Source organism: Myotis brandtii, unplaced genomic scaffold, assembly GCF_000412655.1.
Source record: "Myotis brandtii unplaced genomic scaffold, ASM41265v1 scaffold956, whole genome shotgun sequence".
Classification (NCBI taxonomy): domain Eukaryota; kingdom Metazoa; phylum Chordata; class Mammalia; order Chiroptera; family Vespertilionidae; genus Myotis; species Myotis brandtii.
Window position 1 is genome coordinate 252,804 of NW_005371949.1, and position 23,375 is coordinate 276,178.

General features: G+C 41.7%; 1 protein-coding gene across 2 annotated transcripts in view; it reads right to left on the reverse strand.

The window, feature by feature from the left end:
* The window catches only part of EXOC4 (exocyst complex component 4), a 653,645-nt gene that overhangs the window by 212,309 nt on the left and 417,961 nt on the right, over positions 1–23,375 (reverse strand). For both annotated transcript variants that reach the window (XM_014533235.1, XM_014533234.1), the window contains one exon: positions 9,757–9,976. In XM_014533235.1, the coding sequence (XP_014388721.1) occupies positions 9,757–9,976 (220 nt within the window). The remainder of the gene's footprint in view (positions 1–9,756; positions 9,977–23,375) is intronic.

The following is a 23,375-nucleotide window of genomic DNA, read 5'->3' on the forward strand; positions in this document are numbered from 1 at the left end:
AAAAGACATAAACTCTGAGATTATTAATGGGTCTCATACAACATAGGAGGCTGGTTGCAGATGACTTTCTGTGACAAAAGAAAAACATTTCTTCCTTTCTAGCTCCTCTGTACTTACTCCAAAAGCTTAGCTGACTATACTGTACAGAAGTTAGTATGTAACACACACACACGGTGGAGCAAAAGTAGGTTTATAGTTGTTTGTGTAGGATATAATATAATAATGAATAAATAATAATATAAGAATAAACTGTTTCATGTACTCACAACTATAAACCTACTTTTGCCCCACCCTGTATGTATAGACAGGGTGCTCCCACAAATGTATACACACACGTTGAATAATTATAAAGCAGTGTTTATTAAAATACATTTCTTTTTTAGAATTATCAGTTATTAAAGTGTGTATACACTTTTGGGGACACCCTGTATACATAAGTTTTTCTCTCTCCTTGCTGTGCAGAAAGCTACTTATAGAAATCTAGTTAACCAGCACCTTCTCTAAGAAAAGCAGCCAACCAGACAAGACCCTATTTCTTTTTCATCCAGAAATAAGACTACAAAGATATTTGTAAAATGCAAGTTGATCTACTGTGTGCCTATTCCTCTTGTATGAAAAGTCATCTCTCACCTGCTCACATCACAGCCTCCTTCCTCAACAGCCATGCAGACCTGCTCCCTGGCAGTGTTACACCAGTAGAGGCACTACTGACAGATTGGTCACAAGCATGAGTGGGCCAATTTGCTGTTCTCTGACACTTATTTAAAGGAAACGTTTGAATGGGTACTTTTAGAAATTGGACATTCTTTTAACAAAGCAACTACTTTCCCACTTAATTCATTTCTCTTTATGTTCAGATTTTCTAAGAAAGATATTAAAAACCTATGAATACCACCACGGTAAAGAGCTTAGGGAATGATTGGAAATTCATATCTGGGATGGCTAGTGAAGAATCAAGATGACCAAGTTTGTTCACTCTGAAACAAATACAGCAAAGTATTCATTAAAGGATCTAGATTAGTGGTTCTCAACCTTCTGGCCCTTTAAATACAGTTCCTCATGTGGTGACCCAACCATAAAATTATTTTCGTTGCTACTTCATAACTGTAATGTTGCTACTGTTATGAATCGTAATGTAAATATCTGATATGCAGGATGGTCTTAGGCGACCCCTGTGAAAGGGTCATTCGACCGCCAAAGGGGTCGCGACCCACAGGTTGAGAACCGCTGATCTAGATGGTGAGTGGTGTTCACTGAATAATTTTCTTCACCCTTTTTAGGTATTTAAAATATTTTCGAAATCAACTGTAGAAAAATATTGCCAGGTTCCTACCCTGGTTACCTAATCGTGGTTATCTAAACCAACTTGGTAAACACCAGTGCAGCCAGTGAATGGGAAACACTGGCCATGTCTGCAGGTGTTTTCTTAGCATCCCCTCCCTTTAATGCTAGTGGATTTCCTGAGCGATGTGATCACGTGGGCATGTGGACTAATAGCAGCAACTATAAAACAACTTGATATGTTGAGCAGTTCATAAGGCACTGCTGAACACAGGGTACCACGTACATTTCTCTTTGGTCTATGAGGGAGTTGAGCCAGCATCACTTTTGCTTTATAGATCAGGGGTGGGGAACCTTTTTTCTGCCAAGGGCCATTTGGACATTTATAACATCATTCTCAGGCCATACAAAATTATCAACTTAAAAAATAGCCTGCTATATTTGGTCAAACATTTCATTTACTCACCCCTAATGCCTTGGCAGGGCCCAGACCAAATGATTTCCTGGGCCTTATATGGCCCTCGGGCCTCACGTTCCCACTCCTGCTATAAAGGAAATGAAGCTCAGGGCAGGTAAGTGGCCTGGGTTTGTCTATTGTCACTAAGCTGACGAGGAGACCAGATCCCTGTTTTAAATGCTTTTCCTACCAGGCCACGATGAAATCTGCATCAGTTATTTTTCTGAAAGGCTATAAAGAATCACAACAGAAATCCTACAAACATTAAAATGTATTGACCCAGTAACAGAATTAATAATACAAAGATAACAACTAAATAAGACAATTTGAAGATGGAGATGAATGTTATAAAATCCCCAAAGTCCCATCAGTCATGAAATAGTAAATCTGCTCGGCTGCCTCAGCAGTGAGAATAGGTGAGTGCTGAAAGCCACGATGACAACACAATCAAGATAGGATGAGGGCATTTTCTCCTTCACCTTCCTGGGTAACCCCGACGTGGCCACCAGGGGTTGGTTATTTGAGGCCCTTACTTGTCATGAAGAGGCCAAACAATATCAGCAGCGAGTAAAATAAAATAATGAGTAAAATTCAAAGAAAATCAAAATGCAAACTGTGGTATTTCTTTAGGTCTAGATAGACACTGAAGAATCAAATTAGACCCTAACGCATCTTGATTCTAAGAATTATTTTAGTACAGTGAGACCATTAGCACCTCCTCTCAGAGCTACGGAGGGACTAGGGGGATCAATCGATCAGCTCTGTTTTCAACTTAATGATTCGCATCATGACTTCCAGCATCCCTTAAAATTCACTAATCTGGTTACGCTAATAAAAGCTAAATCTGTTCTGTACCACACAGTGGAACGGCAACAACTGGCCGTGATGCAAATATCATTCAAATGCCACATTTTTCACATTAACATAACCTGATGTGATGAAAACAACCTGCTATTGTTGCTGGCCACACTTCCTTGGGACCCCAGCAAGAGGACTGGCGGTACCTCATCGCAGCTGCAGAGAGATCGGGTTTGGGCATCAGTGTAATTATCTCTAGCTCATCATCACACTGTGAGCAGATGTGTCTACTAACCTTCAAGGAGGTTTAACCCCTGCTCCAGCAATCACTCGGCCTACTCAACATTCATTTGGAACCTTGTTGATGCCTAGAATTTAGACCATCCTGACCCTGTTGCCTAACACTGCTTCCTGCCAGAGGGTATTCAAGGCAAATATAGCAGACTGAATATATTGTGTTCTATATAACTTGCTTCCAACTAGCCGTAGTAGGTTAAGCAGTGCCTGCCCCCAAATAAATTCCCACACAGACCCTCGGTGTGACCCTTCTAGGATACAGGGTCTTTGCAGATGTAATTAAGGACTGAGATGAGATCATGCTGGCCTAGGGCGGGCCCTAAATCCAATGACAGTGTCCTTGTAAAAGCCAGAAAAGGACAAATGGAGACACAGATGAGAAGACCAGGTTACAATGGAGGCAGATCAGAGTCCCGCTGCCAGAAACCAAGAATCGCCAGGACGACCAGAGGTGGATGAGGCAAGGTCCTCCTCTAGAGCCTTGGGGGGAATGTGGCCCCTGGAAATTTGGTATGGGAACTGGAGGATGTATCTCCTCTGTTTTAAGCCACCAAGGTTGTGGTAATTCGGATGGCAGCCCCAGGAAATGAACACACTGGCTTTATTGGTCATTAACCCCGCACGCTGCTTTTGCTGCTAATAAATGGTCTGCAGAAAAACGCCAGGAACAGAGAAAGGAGGTGACATAGTATCATCTTGCTGCCACACAGGGCAGGGCGAGGCCGGAGGCAGAGCCTACCAGGTGGGTACTAGCGTACGAAGAACTGGAGTGGGTAGACAGCACGGTGGCACAGAGAGGAGACACGCTGAAATGTGGGCAGGGATGGCAAGGATGGGGGCAGGAGCCAGAGGTCTGTACAGGTGAGAGGGAAGGAGCAGGCAGGGAACATGTATTGGAGCAGCCAATGCTGGGATTCACCTGTGATGTGTGGAGGGAAGGAGACATGGTTTACAGTCATTGTTCCACCTGGTCGTTAGAGGTGACCCCTGTGCTCCGGTGGCACATTTACTATTCTTGCTTTATAAGGAGGAAACAAGTGCAGAATGGCTAGCACTTTGGTCCTGGCCACAAAGTTTTCGACTACAATGTTGGGATTTAAAGCCACCTGTATCTGCTTCGAAGGCTTAGGTACCCAGCTTGGTTCAAGGATCAGAGAGCCCACTCTTATAAGCCAACTGAATTGAAGAATGCCTGGACTATAATTTTCATATGCTTCCTCTCGGGCAGTAATTGATTCTCTGGCAAAGACAGATCCAGGCCAGTGGCACTAATCCTGGCTGCACCTTACAAAACTCGAATGCCCAGGCCCCCTTCTCTGGGGTGGGGTCAGAGCAGTGATGTTGCAGGATGCTCCTGGGCTATTCTAACAGGCACTGTTGTTGAGAATCACGGCTCTAAACCCTCGGGTACCAGTGGGCAGTGCGACTGGCTAAGGAAGAGAGTGTGGTGTTTGCGGGCTGACTATAACCACTTCACTCCTCAGAGGGAACCTGACCAATACTAGGGCATCGAGGAAAATGAAAATATGCTTTAAATCTTTTGAGCGATCACCTACAAGTTTTACTTGCACAGCTTACTGGTGTTTTTTTTTTTGCAGGAATTTGAGCCTAAGCATAGAAAGCCGCCTCTGCATGAGCCAGGAAACGTAGGCTTATCCTGTGTTTGGAAAGAACTTTGAAAAATTCCGTAATGTGCTAGACTAGGAAGCAGCTTCTGCTGCCACAGTAAATATTGTTTTTACATTTCTGGGCCTGTATGAAACAAAGCTGAATCATTTAAGTGACTACTGCTCTCCACGAAGCTAAGAGCGCACAGCGTGAGGTTCCGTTTCCAAACCGCCAGCTGGGTGTGGGGTATTATATAAGGAAAGGCTTCTAGAACTTTACTCTCCATCAAAGTCACCTGGGAGGCTGGTTAGAGCAAGGCTTCCTTGGCGCCAGCCCAGAGTGGAGTGAGGTGCAGGGACTTGCATCTCTCCCAGCTCGGGAGATGCTGATGCTGACAGTCCCTGGACCACACTTGGTGCTACCCTGGCACCGGCCACGCTTCTCCAACTCTAACGTGCATGCCAATACCCTGGTGAGGCTGTCCAAATGCAGATTCTGACTCAGAGGTCTGACGTTCTTGTCCACAGACCCTCTCTAGGTAGCAAGGGTAAAGCATATTCCATCAGGGGGTAGGGAGAAAACTGGTACCTTTGTTCAAGCATTCAGGTGCCCATGCAGCATTGTGACAGGTAAAAGGTAAACACCTTAAGCATTACCGCCCTTGACCTTTTTGGATGGAGACACTAAGGAAACAATAAATTAAATGACGCCTCCAAACCAATAGTAAGTAGGGAGTAAGAACGGAGTGGCTGTCTCCTGCGTCTCAGGCATGAGCAATTTGTAGACTCCTGTAGGCAGAGAAGGCATGAGAGGGCATCCACTTCAATTGACTGTTTCTATAGCTCCAGGTTCGAAGGCTAGGAGCTCTGACTCAGGAGAAATGAGGAATGTCTTAAGAGATTTCCTTATTTTGAAGCATCAGGCTTTGCCGTGCACCATGTGGAAGCCATTTTTTAAAAAGCGGAATCTCAGATGGTGAGAGCATGAGGTATATTCAATCCTGCCTTCAGACGGACAACATTTGAGGCTTGAGAACGATGACATTTTAACGTAAGCATTGCCCATAATCTTCAACCCAAGACCACAAATCTTACACCACGAGGAGAAAGCATGCACACGCATGTCCTTTTACCAAGGAAGCTGCCATTAATTCTCTCCTTGTCACTCAGTAATCCATTTATTCACTAGTGAGCATCTTGGTAGCAGACACTGTTCCAGAGCTAGGAATTTAGGAGAGAACCACCTGCAACTAATATCTGAGCCACACTGTGGGCACAGAGGCCAGAGATGGCTGGTTTTGTGCTTTCACTTCTCTGTGAGACAATATAGGAAATAAGGGGTTTAGAGCACTGTGGACCTAACTATGGTGAGAGCCCAGCCCCCCACTTGCTGTAGACTGACACTTTTATAAAATACAATAGAAATAATTTACTAGAAAAAAAGAAATGGAAAAAAAAATACCACACAAGAATATACAAAATACAAGTCCCAATTTTATTATTAGAGCCAAGGGACAGTGATAACTGCTTTAAGGGGCGGGGCTCTAAAGGCTTATTTTCAGCTCTGTGGTCTCCGGGCAGATGAGGAGCAAACAGCTGGCAGACAAGCTTGCTCCTCAGGCTCGGCTTTGGGCAGAACTCATTCAGAGCGTGGCCTCCAGGGTTAGGCGCCTGGGTCTGCAGTACAGTCCTGGCACTTGCACGCTATGTGACCAAGGGCAAGCCATTGAATTCCACTGTTTCTCAGTTTCCTCCCCACAAAGCTGTTGCCCATATACAGAAAACACAAGTCAAAACATAAAGCACTCAGGATAGTGTCTGGCTCACAGTAAATGCTATTAAAGTGTTAGCTGTGATCATTGCTACTGTCTACAACTATAACTATTATTGCTACTTCTATTACTACTGGTACTGTGCTCTGTATCATTTTGGGCCAACACTTGAACAGTTGTTTCACCTATAAAGTGGTGTTTGTAATCTCTTCCCTTCTATTGCTTCCTTCCCTTCTATGAATTCGGTGCCAAGAAAGTGAAATCACCATGTGAAGGCACATGATCGCCCATGGAAACTGCCCCTGTAATGGACTCTCTGTGCTACCCAGATGCCACTCCAGAGGGGAGGGCAGTGTCCGGGGATCCTGCACCTGCACCTCATCACAGGTCACAGCAGCCCCGGGAAGCTGTCCTCCATGCACCCTGAGACCCAGCTGGGCTGGTGCTACCTGATGCTGGGCAACCAAACCACAGTCTAACAGACGGAGCGACTTTGAAGGACATTTTAAAACTTCATGTAATTGAATGCTTCACCCACCTGCATTTTTTCACACATGCACAGATTTCCCCAAGCTCCCTTCTTGACAGCTGTTTTGGAAACTCAGCTTAAAATTTTCAAAATTATTTCTTACTTTTTCTTCAGATTCGTCACCTACAATTGGCTGGGGATCACAATATCCAGGTGACAGAGAAGCATTTGAGAAATATTGAAACTTGAGCTTGGGAAATTTTCTTAGAAAACAATTTATGGTCATTTTAAAGCAAGACAAAAGCTCAAGATCTGAAAGGGGAATAACCATCACTCCATTTCCTTCCTAAATCTCCTAAGTCTGAGACTATGAAACAAATTTATTAATATGGCCTAATGATTTTGCATTCTCATAAAATAAAAATTTTATGAAGAAAGAGAGGGCAACAAAACAACCAAATAAGAAACAACCAAATAAGAAAGCGAGTGTTTTGGCTGTAAAAACAAATTTGGAGATTACTAACGTGAATGGCCTAGTTTCAAGACTCACTCACTCACACGAAATTACCACACTGTGACTAGGTCAAAGAGAGAATAGGTTAAATTGGAGTTCTTATCTGGCCTCAGAATGAATGGAGTTACTGATTTAAGGAACGAGAGGGAAAACCACACAACATTCAAGAGGCATAGTGACATGTGCAAAGGGCTGGTGATGAGGTTGGGAGGGATTTGACAAGCATATGGGGAGACTGCCCAGAGATGTAATTCAGTGTGTGGCCCTGACATGGCCCAGATAGCAGTCAACTAGTTATGAGTTTGAATGTGTCTTTGCCACTCAAGCCGAAAACGGTAATGTTTAATAAGCCAGCATCTTTAGTTCACAGACTCACTCTAGGGACCTTGCTGTAAATGTCATTTAAATTCAGTACACCAAGCACACCGAAGATGCTCTGTACAGCAGAGAGCGTGGCACTGTAGGGGCACAGATGCTGAGAGGTGTCCTGACAGAGAGGAAGTTAATGTCAAACAACAACAAAAAATATTAACAAGTCTGTGTCAGTCTCTATTTCTTATCTTTTCCCCCAACTCTGCAATTATTTATGAATCTCAAAACTTATTCTCTGTGTCTATCCACCTCCCCTCCCTCCATCTATCCATGCTTGTATGCATTCATTCAGTAAATTATTTATTGAGTGCCTTCCTGCCGCCTGGTACTGTATTAGGCTTTTAGAACTTACATTGTAGTTGGAAAAGACAAAAAATAAACAAGTTAGAAAATAAATGAAATAATAATTACAGTTGTTGTGTTAAGAAGGAAAAAACAAAGTCAAAGTGTTAAAATAGTGACTAGCTGGGGAAATCTATTTGGGATCCTAACAAAAAAGAGAATTCCATTCAGATGATTCAAATGAAGAAATATTACAGAGGAGATACTCCCAGGGGTGTGGGCAGCACTGACAGAAGCAACAAGAGCTGTCCTGGTACCAGAAACCAGCAGTGGCAGAGATCAGCGATCAAGGGCAAGGAGAAGAAAGGCTGTAGTCAGAGTCCACTGAGAGCTGCAGCTCTGGAGGAAGGGTCACTGGGCAGGACTGTTGCCGAGGGATGTGCCCACAGCCAGCACCATGATCCAGCGTGGAGAGGAAGGAGATAAGAAATAACCCAACCTCCTCCTCCTACCCTCCTACCTGCTGCTAGTGCTTCCTATTGGTACAACCTGATCCCGAGCCCCCTGGCAAGGGAGCTTTGGTGATATTGTCCACAGAGTTTGACTTTCGTGTTGAGAATGGATTGGGGACATGAATGGAGGAGGGGAGAATGGAGAATAACCAGAGAAGGGGACCTACTTAGGTGGGACAGTCAGGAAAAGCTTCTTCGTGGAGGTGACATTTGAACTGAGACTCAAGGAGGAGAAGGTCCCAGCCCTGCAAAGAGCCAGTGGAAGAGCCATCCAGCCTCTGTGATTCTCCCTTCTCTAGGCCAGGCTCAGTACACATCCCTCACCGGGAAACATCTCACACAGACCCCGACAATCTGAATGAACCCACTCCTCAGTGTGATGCTATAATTCAAGTTCTGGGAGAAGCAAATGTCGCTACTCGATTTTCTCAGCACCATGGAAGAGTCTGCTCATAAACGAGAATGCTCCTGTCTAGGACACTACCTATGAAAGGCTCAGCATTGCTATCAATTCTAATGTGCACAGAAGGAAAAATCAAGAAAGCTATACACAAAGGTGGGTAAGGGCAGCCATTAAAGCAACTGTAGCTTCCTTCCACTGGTACAACTTCTCTTTGAAGAGTGAAAGCCTTCCACATTTCGAGATATCCTCATATCATGCAACTTGGGTAAAAAATGAAGAAACATTTTTCTCTCTTAAGTGAAAAAACGCCAGGAAGATTCCATTTCAATTACAACTGTAATAGCAATCAATGTACAGCCATAATTTAAACTCATACTATTTTCTTTTAGTTTTATATTTGTCTTTATGTCCCCGAATAAAATGGATACAAAATAAATACCTCAAGCCTATGAATCCACATATCTACTGAGAAATTATTTTATGTCTGCTTCCCAGAAACCATTTCTTTATATAGTTAAAGTAAAAGTTTCAATATTAACAAGACCATCACTTAAACGAAATGGTATGACTTTGAAAAGCCAGTTTGCTGGTAGGTTCAAGTTCACTGTGAGCTGGCCAAGTCCTTAACAGCATCTGTCTTCCAATGGATGGGTACTGGGGTTTCGGTGGGCATCTGTTAGGCAGGGTGATTTCCTTCCTGTAAGTCCCAGCAAGGGCAAATTCCAGGCAAATAAGGAGGCCTTGCCTGCATGTTAATGAGATGTACGTTCCACCATATTCAAAGCTATCCACATTTTTCTTAAAGATCCTAAGGAATTTCCATTATCTCTATATTAGTCCTAAATGTCCTTAGTACCTATTTAATTTATTTCCTCTTGTTTTGTCCCCGGTGAATATAAAAACAGATGGCAATTCTTCTTCTGTTTTTTAATTTGAGACTCTTGCAAAGGCCATAACTGTTGACAAACAGTAAGTTCAAAGCATATCCTTACCTGCAGCAGAGGGCGCTGCACACCCAGCACCTTCATGGTGTCCGCGTTGGCCAGGATCTTCAGGGGATCCGATGTTTTCGTGACTCCTTCAATCTCCTTGTTGATCTCAGCCAAGACTTGATTGAGAAAGATGTTTTTGATGTACACAGTGAGGAACTCTCGGAGAGGACACTGTTTGGCTGGCCCAAGTCCCAAGGCATGCTCAACTTCCTGAATGAACCTGGAAGCCAAACAGAAATGGTTGTTACATGTATCAGAAAGATGGCTACAGAAATACGACAAAACCCACATGGGTATCTCTGGACTTCAGCTATTTTCATGGAGGGAAACAGGGAAGTTCCCAGAATTCTTAACAAGAGCAGGTCATCACTCTATAATAGTCATATCCATATATATCCATATCTATATATGGATATATATGTATATGTATAGATATAGATAGATAGATAGATATGTATGTGGATATGTGTATATATGTTTTAATATATAAATATATGTCATCTTTCTCTATATAACTATCCATCTTTTAAAATGTTATTTCACTAATTAAATATAAATAGGATGAAATAGAAAATTACTTCTAAACTGGGATGGAGAAAAAGAGATGCACAGAATATTTTTATTAATTCAAGAAGTAAATAAGAATACAAAAAGCAAAGCACAAAGAAAAACAATTACGATGCAAATTTAAAAGTACACCCCAAATACTACATATTTCTCATTGAGATTTTTATATGTGTAGATAGAAATGTGTGTGTGTGTGTGTGTGTGTGTGTGTGTGTGTGAGAGAGAGAGAGAGAGAGAGAGAGAGAGAGAGAGAGAGAGAGAGGTGATGAAGAGAGAGAGAAAGAGAGAGAGAGAGAGGTGATGATACGTGAGTTGGGAGATTACAAAGTGAACAGGATGGGAGGTGGGGGCAAAGCAGGACTTCAGCCTTATTTTTAATGATCTATTTCCTTTACTAAAGTACTTAAAGCATATATAAAGGATTGTTATTAACTGCCAAAGCTCGGAGATGAGTGTGCAGTTGTTTGTCATATTACTCTTTGTGCTTTTCCATACCGGCAGTTCTTGCTTTGCATGTTTCTGATATATACAAACTTAAGTTACTACAGTTTAGTTAATGCCTGTCCTCCAAAACCAAGATTCAAATGCCAGTTAACAGTGTTTTAACTGTGAGTAATGGCATAAAGTATAAACTCTGAGGCTAGCTCTTCAGTTCAGATACCTCTACCAGAATAATTGATGTTCACCATGATCAATGATCAATCATCTCAAAATGTAACAGTGACTGATCATTGCACATCTGTTATTCAGTTCATGTACAGACAGCAAAGTCTCTCAGTGATATTACCATGTGATATTTTACAAAGGATAATTAAAAGGGAATTGGCCAAAAATGGTAAAAGTACAGAAAAAAACTAAAAGTGGTAACAGTGGGAGTGAAGTTTGAATTCAATGTAAATGGATTTATAGAAGCAATAATTGACCATGGGAATGTTGCCCCATTCGAGAGGCAAATGCAGTCAGAGTGAAGGTGAATTTGATCTAAATAAATGAGGAAAGTGGTTATGACAAAAGGGATGAAGGTGGCCCAGAGGAGGTATGCCAGCCAAAAATCTCACATTATAAGAACTCTTTGAGATATTTCATGACACTGAAAGTCAAAGAATAAAATACTGGCAGTTGACCCGAACTTTGAAGGAGGTGTGACAGTTCACCAATGCATAGGAAAGATGCTCACTGTGTATCGTAAGGTATACAACACAAAGAAGGTGCAAGCATTTTTCAACTACTCTGGACAAGATTTTAACAAAGAAATTAAATGTTTCTAATGCCAAGTGGACTAAATACATTGTTAGTTTTCTTATTTTTTCATATCTGTATACATTTATAATAGTAAGGGAGTTTTTAATGTGTTGTTAGAATTTGTAAACTCATGAAACCACTGTGATTTCCCCACTGATTAAGACTCTCTGCAGGTAATGTTTACAGATCCACAATGCTATGCAAAGCAGGTTACCAATTTTCTCAAAAAACAAAAAAAAAAGGAAAAGGAAATGTGAAATGAAATCAGATGGAATAAAGACAACAAAATGAAAAAAAAGGAAAAGGAAAAGTGAAATGAAATCAGATGGAATAAAGACAACAAAATGAATGACTAACTGGGAAGATGTATTTGCAACCTATATTACAGATGACAGGTAGGGGAAAACAAACAAATTTGAAGAAAAATGACCAAGGGCACAAAAAGACAGTTTACAGTGAAGGGAAGACAATGGTTAGTAAACATAAGAAAATATTCTTAACTTCATTCACAATGAGAAGAAAGGGAAGTAAACTATCCTGAGATGCCATTTTAGCATCTATGCATTGGCCAAATTCCAAAAGTCTGAAAACACACTCTGTCGGCCAAAGTGTGGGGGAAGAATCATTCTCCAATAATGTTGATGGGAGTGAAAAAGTACAACTTAAGAAAGGCAACTTGTCACGATCATTCAACATTACAAATGCACTTCTCTTTGACCCAGAAATCTGACTTTTGAAAAAATTTGTGGACAGCCATAGCTGAACATGATTACATAGGCCAGTGTGGCATTATTCTAATGGCAAAAGACTGGAAACAACAAAAAAATCCATCAGTCAGGGATTCGTCAAATCCACCGATGTATCTGTACACTGGAATACCATGCAGCAACCTCAACCCTCCAAACATGGAAGCTGTGGGGGCACTAACATGTAAAGGCCTCCGGGATATATTAAGTGAGAAAAAGAGCAAATGGCAAGGCAATTTGTGTTCAGTAGTATTTATATTACACTGACTTTTGTGAAAGAACTATATATCCTCATTTGTTTATTCTTATAAAGACACCCTGGGAAGACTCATAACAAAACTAAAACTGCCCAGCCAGCGTGGCTCAGTGGTTGAGTGTCAACCTATGAACCAGGAGGTTGCGGGTTAGATTTCTGGTCAGGGCACATGCCTGGGTTACAGGCTCCGTCCCCAATGGGGGGTGTTCAGAAGGTAGCCGATCGATGGTTCTCTCTCTCATTGATGTGTCTCTTTCTCTCTCCCTCTCCCTCTCTGCTGGGGTCCAGCCCCATGGGTCCAGGGGTTCCCAAATGTCTCTTTCTCTCTCCCTCTCCCTCTCTCTCTGAAATCAATAAAAATATATTTTAATATTTAGTTTAAAGACTAAAACTGAGTACCTGTAGGAAGCAGAAACAGGGGTGGGGTCTGGAAGAGGAGTGGGAATAAGACGTTTCAGTTATAACTTGTTTGAATCATGTGATTTTAAAAATCATGAATGTATTAACTACTCAAATAAATTTAAATTAGAAAATGAAAATCACCTACACATGTCAGAGACTATATATTTCATAAACTGCTTTCTAATTAGATCACATTTAAAGTTTAGTGTATACATGTTCCTTCAGTTTAGCTGTTTAGCCTCTGAAGTGTTTCCTTCACTTAATAAAGAAATAAATGGTGGTTAATTGTGCATATCAGCAGTTACACACTCCATTAACCCCCGGGTGTGCATGTGTGGTGGGGGAAGGAGCAAGCACACATAGGACTATCATGAGGAAAAAGCAACCCAAAGAATTTGGGGGAAAGGCAGAAATTGAGAAGTGATGAGAAACAGCCACAAGGCTTCTTAATTGATGTCATCAACATGGAGAGGGAAATAAAAATATGACCCAGACAAAATATCATGAGTCTTTAAGAAGAGTGAGTGGAAGAAGGTAGGAGAAAATGAAGACATGGAAGTAGTTAGCCATCCATGGCCATCATTTTCAGATCTCTGATTTCCGCACCCTGCTCTGTGGGCCCCTTCTCATCTCATCTAACGTTCAAATCCCCCCCCCAGGTGCCTCTTGGGCCCCTTGGTGGGCCTGTGAAAGAAAACCTCTGTTATTAATCTGCTGATATGCAAATATAGCAAAGGTCTTATTTTATTATTTTTAATATTATGGGAATCAATTATCAGAATCCCAATTTATTCTTCTCAGTGGGACTTCGATTTCTGAGTATTTCTTACATTTTCAATATCTTTAACATTAGAACACAATTTTTAGTGTCACTGTTCCTAAACAGTGACAGAAGGCTCTAGATTATTCCCCTGTTCATGTTTTCTGGTCCCTTATTTGCCTTCGTGTCCCTAAAATATCGAACCGCTCTGAGCACACTGATGGAGGAGTTCCCGTCACTTCCCACTGAGTGATTTCTCTCAAATACAAATCACTTATTCCCTAAAGCACACACATCCGTCTAAAACGACACATCCAGGCTGATGCTGTCATCTCTGACTGGAGGGGACCCATCCAGCATGTTCCCAAATCTGCTTTCAGAGCTGCGAGGGCCCTCCCTGTGCAGAAAGTGTGAAACATTCGCAAGAGAATGAAAGAGAAAAATTAGAGCTGTCTTATCAGACCGTTTTTGTACTCTAGTCGAAAATGGGTAGCGATTGCTTTAATTAGGCAAATGGCTCTTTCTGGGGCAGGAAGGACACTGAACCAGCACCTTCTCAGGCATCTGTGAGGTGAGCCAGACTCCTGGGCACTGAAGAGAGGAGTGATCTAGGGAGGCTGAGCGGCCAAGAGCAGGCCGGAGAGCAGTGATGCCCGAGTCTGAATCCTGAACGTACAGGTTGGGCAGATTATTCAGCCTCCCTTTATCTTAGCTTTGTATTCTGTAAAATGGGTATGATAACACAGGACTGTTCTGATGATTAAACGAAGAGATGAAAGTTAAGCACTCAGCACAGAGGCTGACAGCAACTGCTAAGGAAATGGGAACTAATGCTATTTGTGTAAGTGACCAAAGTCCCATGTGGCCAGGGGCCAAATTGCTCAGGCTGTATCCTCAGTGAGTAGTACTGGCTAGCACACAGTAGGCTCTCAGGATGTATTTGGCGAAGAAAGTGCTGAATAAAATAATTTACAGACCCTTTAACTTCAACCCATAGTTCCTGAAACGAGCATGTCCTGGCTGACAAATAATATCCTCTTCTCGAGAATTTGGACCAGAGAGCCAAATAAAAAATATTGTTTTTGAAAAAAATCACCCCATACCTCCACCACCCCAACGTTAATAGTTGCCTCTCACTAAAAGAGCATTCTCTAGTCCCTGCCCACATTCCACACTGCTTTTTACTTTGCATAATTCAGTTGTTTCACATTACTTTATATTCTGCTCTTTTGCAGAGTATCAGAGACTCATTCATCCCCTCCTGCTAATGAACACACATTATTAAACCAAACATTGATTAGGAAGCAGCCATGCTGCCGCCTGGTTTATTATAGATAATCCCACAGTGAACATCTTCATTTTGTTTCTGTTGAATTCTTTCCCCAAGTTATTGGCAGGACCTCCTCGTGGTGGTTCATGAGCAAGTCTGTATTTTGTTTCCCCCAGTCCCCACAGTACACTGCATGGCTCCTTTCACCATCAAGTACTTTGAAGATGATCTGCTGAGTGGGAGGCAGGAGAGTGGAGAGGAGACTCATCAAAAAGCCCAGTTTTTCTAACACTGCTCCCAGTCAGCTCAATGGGAGTGAGGAAGCATTGAATTCTTAGCAGTCAAATGGATCTCATTAGGAAAGGAAACACTTCACTTCAAAGGGAAGATGAACACAGACCGAACCCTGTCAAAAGGGTATTATCTCATCTCAAGAAGTGCCTTCATGTTAGGGATTTCCCATCTCTGTAAATGATGAGAAGGCGAACACAAAGCCCAGGTAGAGCTATATAGAAGTAGACAGAATGCGACTCGAAGGAAAGGATCTACATAATGCTATATGGGAAGCATTTAATTACAGGATTTCGAGAAATCTTATTCAGATCAGCTTCCTAAATAGAAAATTGTAAAGTAGGATAAAACAAAAAAAGTGAGAGTAGACAACCTATTCTCATTGCATTTGAATGACCAAAGCATGGATCTTACTCCCGACATTGTAATATTGCTACTTGTAGATATTTAACCAGTTTTCTTTTCAGAATTTCATCAACTATGGGCCTCCTAAAATACGTACAAGTGTAGTATCAATATTTTAAAATTACTCTTTTTTATACAAGTCTATGTCCTTTGGACTGCATACAGGAGCACACACTACCTATATTTACCCAGGATTTTCAAGATTTTTATCTTGATTTGATTTCTATCCAGAGAAATTATAAACTAATTAAAATTTCACACAAGTTTCCCAGGTCCTTGTTTAACTCAGCCTCCTCCTCATTGCAAATTCTAGTTCATTGCAAAGCTCCATTTCTTCCATTTCATCTCAGCCACGAATTGTAGCTGTTGCCAGCCAGAAACAGCCTTGAACACAGAGGGCCTTGATTGTGTTTTAGAAGTGGCAATGATATTTATTCACTTGAATAAAAATAGTTGCTCATAGTAAACATGTACTCCTTACATTCACACCCTAATGAATTTCTTCAGCTCCATGGCCAACATTATCAGTAATGGGACAACCGGATATCCTGTGCCTCCCAACAGCATCACTTCTCTGGTATTCTTGTCCTGAACCCAAAAGTTGAATAGTCATGGGGAGACATCATCTTTCCATAAAATCAAAATACAAAATTAAAAGTGAAAATTTCAGGAAAATTCAATTCAGAATTCTGGGTTTTGGAACGCAAAGAATTTGTCCCTGTCTCTCATGAACAGTGTGTTGGTGTTTGCTGTTAATTATGCTTTCAATGTGTACATTTGCACATAATCTGTATCATACCCCATACAAAATTTCAATTCCTTTCACTCTGATATTTCCTGACTTTGTTGTATATTATTGTATACATGTTTTGGTAGTGTAGGCCGAATAGTGTACACAGAGTATTTATCTGAAAGGCTTGGGGATGTTTCTGGCGATCCTGTGTATTAGAACCACTGGCAATGTGTGATGAATCCCACTGACCTTCTACATTCTGCGGATCTCTCAGCGTATCACTTCACTGGTCTCTAATCTAGCCTGAATCTGCACTGATGGGCCATGTTAACCCACCAAGAAGCTCTGAATCTCTTCTACTGCAGAGTAGCTTTAGAGACATTTTTAGAAATCTCAACCATCTTCCCTTTGTGTTAGCCCAAGGTTCCTGCGTGAGGATGTGCGTGATATGTATGGGCCTGCGGAAGCTCTGCTTAAGTAGCCGAGCACATTCCCGGGTAAGTCCACGGCCCATCCTCACTGTGCACATTTAATAATGTTGTATGACACAGACATTTCTAAATGTATGAATTCAAACTTAAACAGTGACACTGTTCATGAGAGAGACATGAATGAATTCTTTGTACTCCAAAAGCCAGCGTTCTAAATTTAAATTTTCTGCAATTTGCACCTTTGATTTTGTGTTTTTGTTTCATGGAAACAGTGCAACCAACAGCAGTAATCACAACCCTATAGCATGAATGACACATCAATGACAAAGAGAAAACAAAACTACATTTCCCCTCATATCCAGTAAGTAGGAATAATCTTTGGGCAGGAAAGATAATAAAATGCTGACTGCCACATGTAGAGCTTTCCTGGAATACACGGGCCAGGTAAGAAGACGCCAAGCAGTGCTCATAATAGGGTCCTGCTGAGGACCCTTTCTGCAAGTCACTCCAAGGGGCAGAGCAGACGTTTATGAGAGTATACTTCCAATCCCTGCCATGCTTGACGTACATGGGGAAAAAAATCAACCTATAACCCATAATAAAGCCATTCTGACATGAGCCCATCCTTGCATGTTAGTTGCACCCAGGGAAATGGGCCTTTGGAATCAAACCCTGTGACGTCACACCAAAGGCCGGAAACAACTCAGGGTGCAGAGAGATGCTGCCCAGCGAGCATGGCTCCTTGAAGATATTTCTTACTCAGTCGCTCTCAGACACGACATTCACGGCACCGAGCAAACCCAGAGCAACGTGGGCTCAGAAGGAAAGAAGCCTCAGAAGAATTGCTTGGAGATGAACTTGCCTGGATTATCTGACTCAAAAAAGATCCTTTAGAAATGATTTACAAGGGACTCATTCAGAAGCAGCAGCAACAAGCATATTTAAGGCCATAAATCAGTGGAACGTGAAAACTGGAGAAAAATCCATGAAGGTTAATGCACATTTGGAGCCCATTTGCCTCTTAATGCCCGGGAGTAAGTCACTGGCACAGCGGGGGTGGGGGGAGACTCCCCAACAGTCTGCACTCGCTCACGCTGAGGGTAACCGCTCTCTGTGCCTTTTGTATATGAAGATATTCTGAGTAAAAGTGCACAATAAGCTCATCGTTGCAGAGCCCAATCATGTCCTCAGCCCAAATCCCTAGGAGACAATTTGCTGAACTAATGAAATAAACAAGGATTTGGATGCTCTTATTTGCAATGAGTAAAATGCATGCCTAGGACTAGAGGAGAAAAAAGGTAAAAGTCATTAAATAAAAGGAGAAAAGAATATTACCTATGAAATGTGAATTCTGCAGGCTTGTAAACAAATTTAACTAGAAAAAAAAACTTAACCTGAATATATTGCAAGTGATTTTGGACTACATTTAAGTGTTCCCTCCAGACGAAAAGCACTTTAGGCAAAATAAAGTAAGCCTCTTTAAATGACAGCTGTGTATATTTTTTAACCACATAATTTAAAAATTGATATAATTTAAGCCCTAATCCTTAATATTAAGCAGTCTTTTTGAGCCAAAAAGTGCATATAAATAAATTAATAAATAAGGATTATGGATATAAAACTCAAAGACAAATATGATAATCCTGCTCTTCTGACAGGCCTGGGATTGTTTGTATCCTTTCCATTTATCTTAATTGTAGTAAAATAACCTCTCCTTTATATTTTTTATTATAAAAGATAAGGCTGTCAGAAAAATTTTCAAGAAAAATTATAACTTATTATCAAGTGTCCATCATAGTACCTGAAAATTATATGTAATATATTAAATATTCTTTTGTTGTTATTGTTGTTAATCCTCACCCAAGGATATTTTTCCATTGAGTTTTAGAGAGAGTAGAAGTGAGGGGGAGAGACAGATACGTGCCTTTGACGTGAATCAAACCTGGGACCCTTAGTCCCCAGGCCGATGCTGTATCCACTGAGCCACATCATTTGGTCTTTATTTATTTTTTAAAATAATTCTTTATTGTTGAAAGTATTATATATGTCCCCCCCCCCTTTTTAAATTAGGCTGAGAGCTAACCTCTCTTCTTTTAAAATATATTTTTATTTATTTCAGAGAGGAAGGGAGAGGGATAGAGAGATAGAAACATCAATGATGAGAGAGAATCATTGATCGGCTGCCTCCTGCATGCCCCCAACTGGGAATCGAGCCTGCAGCCCGGGCATGTACCCTTGACCGGAATCGAACCTGGGACCCTTCAGTCCACAGGCTGACACTCTATCCACTGAGCCAAACCAGCTAGGGCCATATGTTCCCTTTTTTCTCCCATTGCCCCCCTCCAGCCCCCCATCCATTTGGTCTTTAGCTATTCTAGTGCAGGATACAGGGCAATGGCCAATGTACCTGCTTCTCTGTCAATAGAAACTATACAAACAATTGCTAGCATCTATTGAGCTCCTACCATGCCTGATTGGAGAGCTTTGTACGGATTACTTTATGCAATTCTTATAATAACTCCATGAGGTCTGTGCTATTACTATCTGCATGTTACATATCCAGAAAGTGAGCCAGTGAAAAATAACAGTAACATTAATGGCTGGCAGTTACATGGTACTTACGATATGCCAGCACACTTACTCCTCACAACACTATGAAGTACAGGGCTTTCATAATTGTCATTTGGAAGAAGAAATGAAGGCATACAAAGCTTAAGGACTTTTCCCAGGTCAGCTACTAAGTGATGGGGCCAAAATTTGAACTCGGGCAGTTTAGCTCCAGAGGCCAGGCTATAACGTACCCTTCTAACATTGCTGCCTCCCAAATGTTCCCCTTTGGGTAATGACTCATAAAGGGGGTTGGTAGGGAAGGATAATCAACAGAAGTCCATGCAGAAAGCCCTCGAGTGTGAACTGATGCAGCAGAACCTTGTATTGATTGACAGGGCCACAATATTGCTAGATACAAAATACCTGAATATACGAAAGACCGAATTATTTCTCTTAAAATACAATACATCTTATCCCATGCCCTGACTTCTCTCTCCAAGCTCCTGACCTGCATTTTTAATCGCCTATTAGATACTTTCAATTGGATGTCCTCTTGATAATTCAAACTCTGTCTAAAACGAACTCATCATAGCTGCCCTCCCATTATCATTCCTATGTTCCTATGTTCCATTTCTGTACCATCTCATTTAACTTATGGAGGCTTAAACTTAAATATCTTTAATTTTTTCTTCTTATTTTCAGCCTTGCCACTCATGTAAGAAGCTAGAGACATCCTCATTATATTATCTTTTGTGTACGTGCACTTACTCACTGTCCATTCCTTTGTTTGAATAAGCAATACGCATGGAGTATCTACCTTAGGCCACGCATTGTTTTGGTGCTAAAGCTTCCACAGGGAAAGAACCCTGCCCCAAGGATGCCATTCACACAGCATACGACATGAGGTGCCACCTCGATTAGTCCCTTGTTGGAGTCTGGGCAGACATTTCTGTGGCTCCATTTGTAACGTCCAGTACCATGACTCAGGCTTTTATTAAATGAGATGATGTAGATGAATGGACAGAACTTAATTTAAGGTAATATCTTTCCCAGGCCTCCCTAAAATAATCTCCTGACTGGTTTTTCCATCTTTAATCCCTCCTTCCTTCAATGTATCTAACATACAGCTACTATGGCATAGAACACATAACTACCTGCAGTTCCATGAATGCACCACATCCATATCCATTTGGCCTTTAAATAATCTAATGCAAGTCAGAGGGCAATGGCATCCTTGTCTCCAGGTCTTGCACATGCTGGCTTATTTGCAAGAACATTCTCCCCATAGATCATCTCCCAACAGTCACCTACAGCCAGTAGCTTAAATATTACTTTCTCCAGGAGGCCTTCTCCCTGGAGTCTCCCCTGAATTGCCTTTCATTTTGTCCCCACAGCACCCCAGGTCCACAAAAGACTCCTGATGAGGGGTATTTTCTGCTAGTTTGTAAAGATTTTGAGGAGAGGGAACATGTCCTATTCATTGTAGACAGTCCCTAGTAGGCACAAAGAAATAAGTCTAACATGTATCCATTTCTACTCATCAGCAAACTTGGCTTTCTGTATACTCTTTACATAAAAACAAAACAAAACAAAACAACAACAACAAAAGCCTCTTCTCATGGTATCTCTGTGGTCTCCTTCTCCATCCAGGCATTTCCTAAATCGTGGTAGAGAAGCCGGAATGGAGGCTTGAAAGCTGTCACTTTCACTGTAACCTTCCTTCAAGGACCAATCAGAGCACACTCACTCATGGTTTTCCCCCATCTCTTTAAACCACATTATTAATTAAACTACTTTACTTCATTACACAGCGCTAGTCATTCCTCTCCCTCTGTTTTCTCTCTCCTGTTGGAACTGAGTTGGAGCAGCCACGGTGTCCGCCCGTCTGTGCGTCACATGCGACGCACTGAACGACGCACTGAACGTGATGGCAAGCACAGTGGATGTGGTGAATAGCGTTCTAGTGAACAAAAGCACGGTGTTCCTATCACAGACGAGGCCTGTTGGGAAAGGCCGGTGCTTTGGAAAGGGTTACACTGCACAGCTTATTTTAAAGGCTGTAATTTGGAAAATAAACGCAGAGTATTAAACAAAGTGAAAAGATGGAGATAGTGAAGGAACAAAGAGAAGGTTGAGAAGTGAAATGATGCAAGCACTGGGTTAAATGTATCAAGGAGGCGTTTTAGGGCAAACCATTAGCAAATCAAAACACGTTTCCATCCCTGGCCCCGCGAAATTTAGTGACTGTGGCCTAAGTGGGTGCTTCTTGGGTATCAAGGGCAGATGTCAGAGACTGGAGGTATTTCATGTGCCAAACATGAATTTTGAGCCTGCTGGGATCAAATGACAGCATGTTGCTGGAGGAGAAGGCTGGCCAGTGGGTCCACTCCTTCACTGTTCCTCAGCAGAATAGATTTTTTTTTTTTAAATATATATTTTATTGATTTTTTACAGAGAGGAAGGGAGAGGAATAGAGAGTCAGAAACATCAATCAGAGAGAAACATCAATCAGCTGCCTCCCGCACACCTCCCACCGGGGATGTGCCCGCAACCAAGGCACACGCCCTTGACCGGAATCGAACCTGGGACCCTTCAGTCCGCAGGCTGACACTCCATCCACTGAGCCAAACCGGTCAGGGCGATTTCTTTACATTTAATAAATGGACGCTTTGGAAAACAGTGTGACTGTCTCTAATGAGCCTATTTGGCAGTGAACCTTGTTTCTGAACTTAGCTTATGACTTAGCTTCTCCCACTCTACGATTACTGGCCCTCAGTGAACTGCCAGCTAATGCTCAGGGCTCTCAGGAAACATACCTGGGAAATAGCAAGATCCCCCCACTGTCAACAACTATGGCACACGTGAGTCTCAGACATTTCTTGTCCCCTAAACTTTTCTACTTTTATCTCCTTTATTCACAGGCTTAATTATTCCAATTAAGCCATAATAATATTCTCATATCACCGTTGGTTCCTTTCTCTGCTCCCACATCCACACGTTCCCAGACCAATATCTATAATGATCTTGCAACAATATTCACAAAGTTATTTCCACAGTGGCTCAAAGTTCTCCTCAAATTTACCTCCTACAGATCTCTTTCCTATTTGAAAGAGACTCAGTTTCTAGAGTCTCACGTTGGCCATCTACTGTCACATTACACTCTCAGGGCTTCTGCGTGACAAAATGCGCTGCAGTCACATCAACTTCATACTGAAAGTGAACGAAGCTACAGAGTTCTAAGCCATCTCAGCTGGGTTCTACTACTGACTGTTGGTTCCACTATTATTATCCTACTTCCTTCCAGAGGCCTCAGAGTCATTTCCTCCTTTATAGTTAGTATCATAAATAGATCCACTTTTATATTATTCTATTTTATTCAAGTTTTCATATCCTTTGTAAGGCTAAATAAATGTTAAAAATTAGGCTAACAGCCCAGTCGCTGTGGCTCAGTTGGTTAAGTGTTGTCCCATGCACCAAAAGGTCCCCAGTTTGATTCCAGGTCAGGGCACATGCCCAGGTTGCAGTCTTGATCCCCAGTAGGGGGCGTGTAGGAGGCAGCCAATTAATGTTTCTCTCTCACATGGATGTCTCTCTTTCTCTCCCCCTCTCTCTCTCTCCCTCTCCCTTCCTCTCTAAAATCAATAAAAAAGATATCCGCGGGTGAATATTAAAAAAAAACTACATAAAATGATGGAATATACATTTTCAAACAAAAACTGGCCTCTATAAAGCAATTTCTATTACAATATTATCAGTTCCTACAGAACCGATATTCCTCCGGATTATGTTGATGACAAATACCTAAAACACTCAGAAAACAGCTGCCACAGTCAGTGTCTGCACTTAGGTTATTCTGCTCAGTGAGTTACATGCTTGAGCTCATTGTTGCTACTAACTGCAGCTGAATATGCAAGGGACAGAAAAAACCTATAGTAGTTCCAACACTAAAAAAAAAAAAAAAAAATC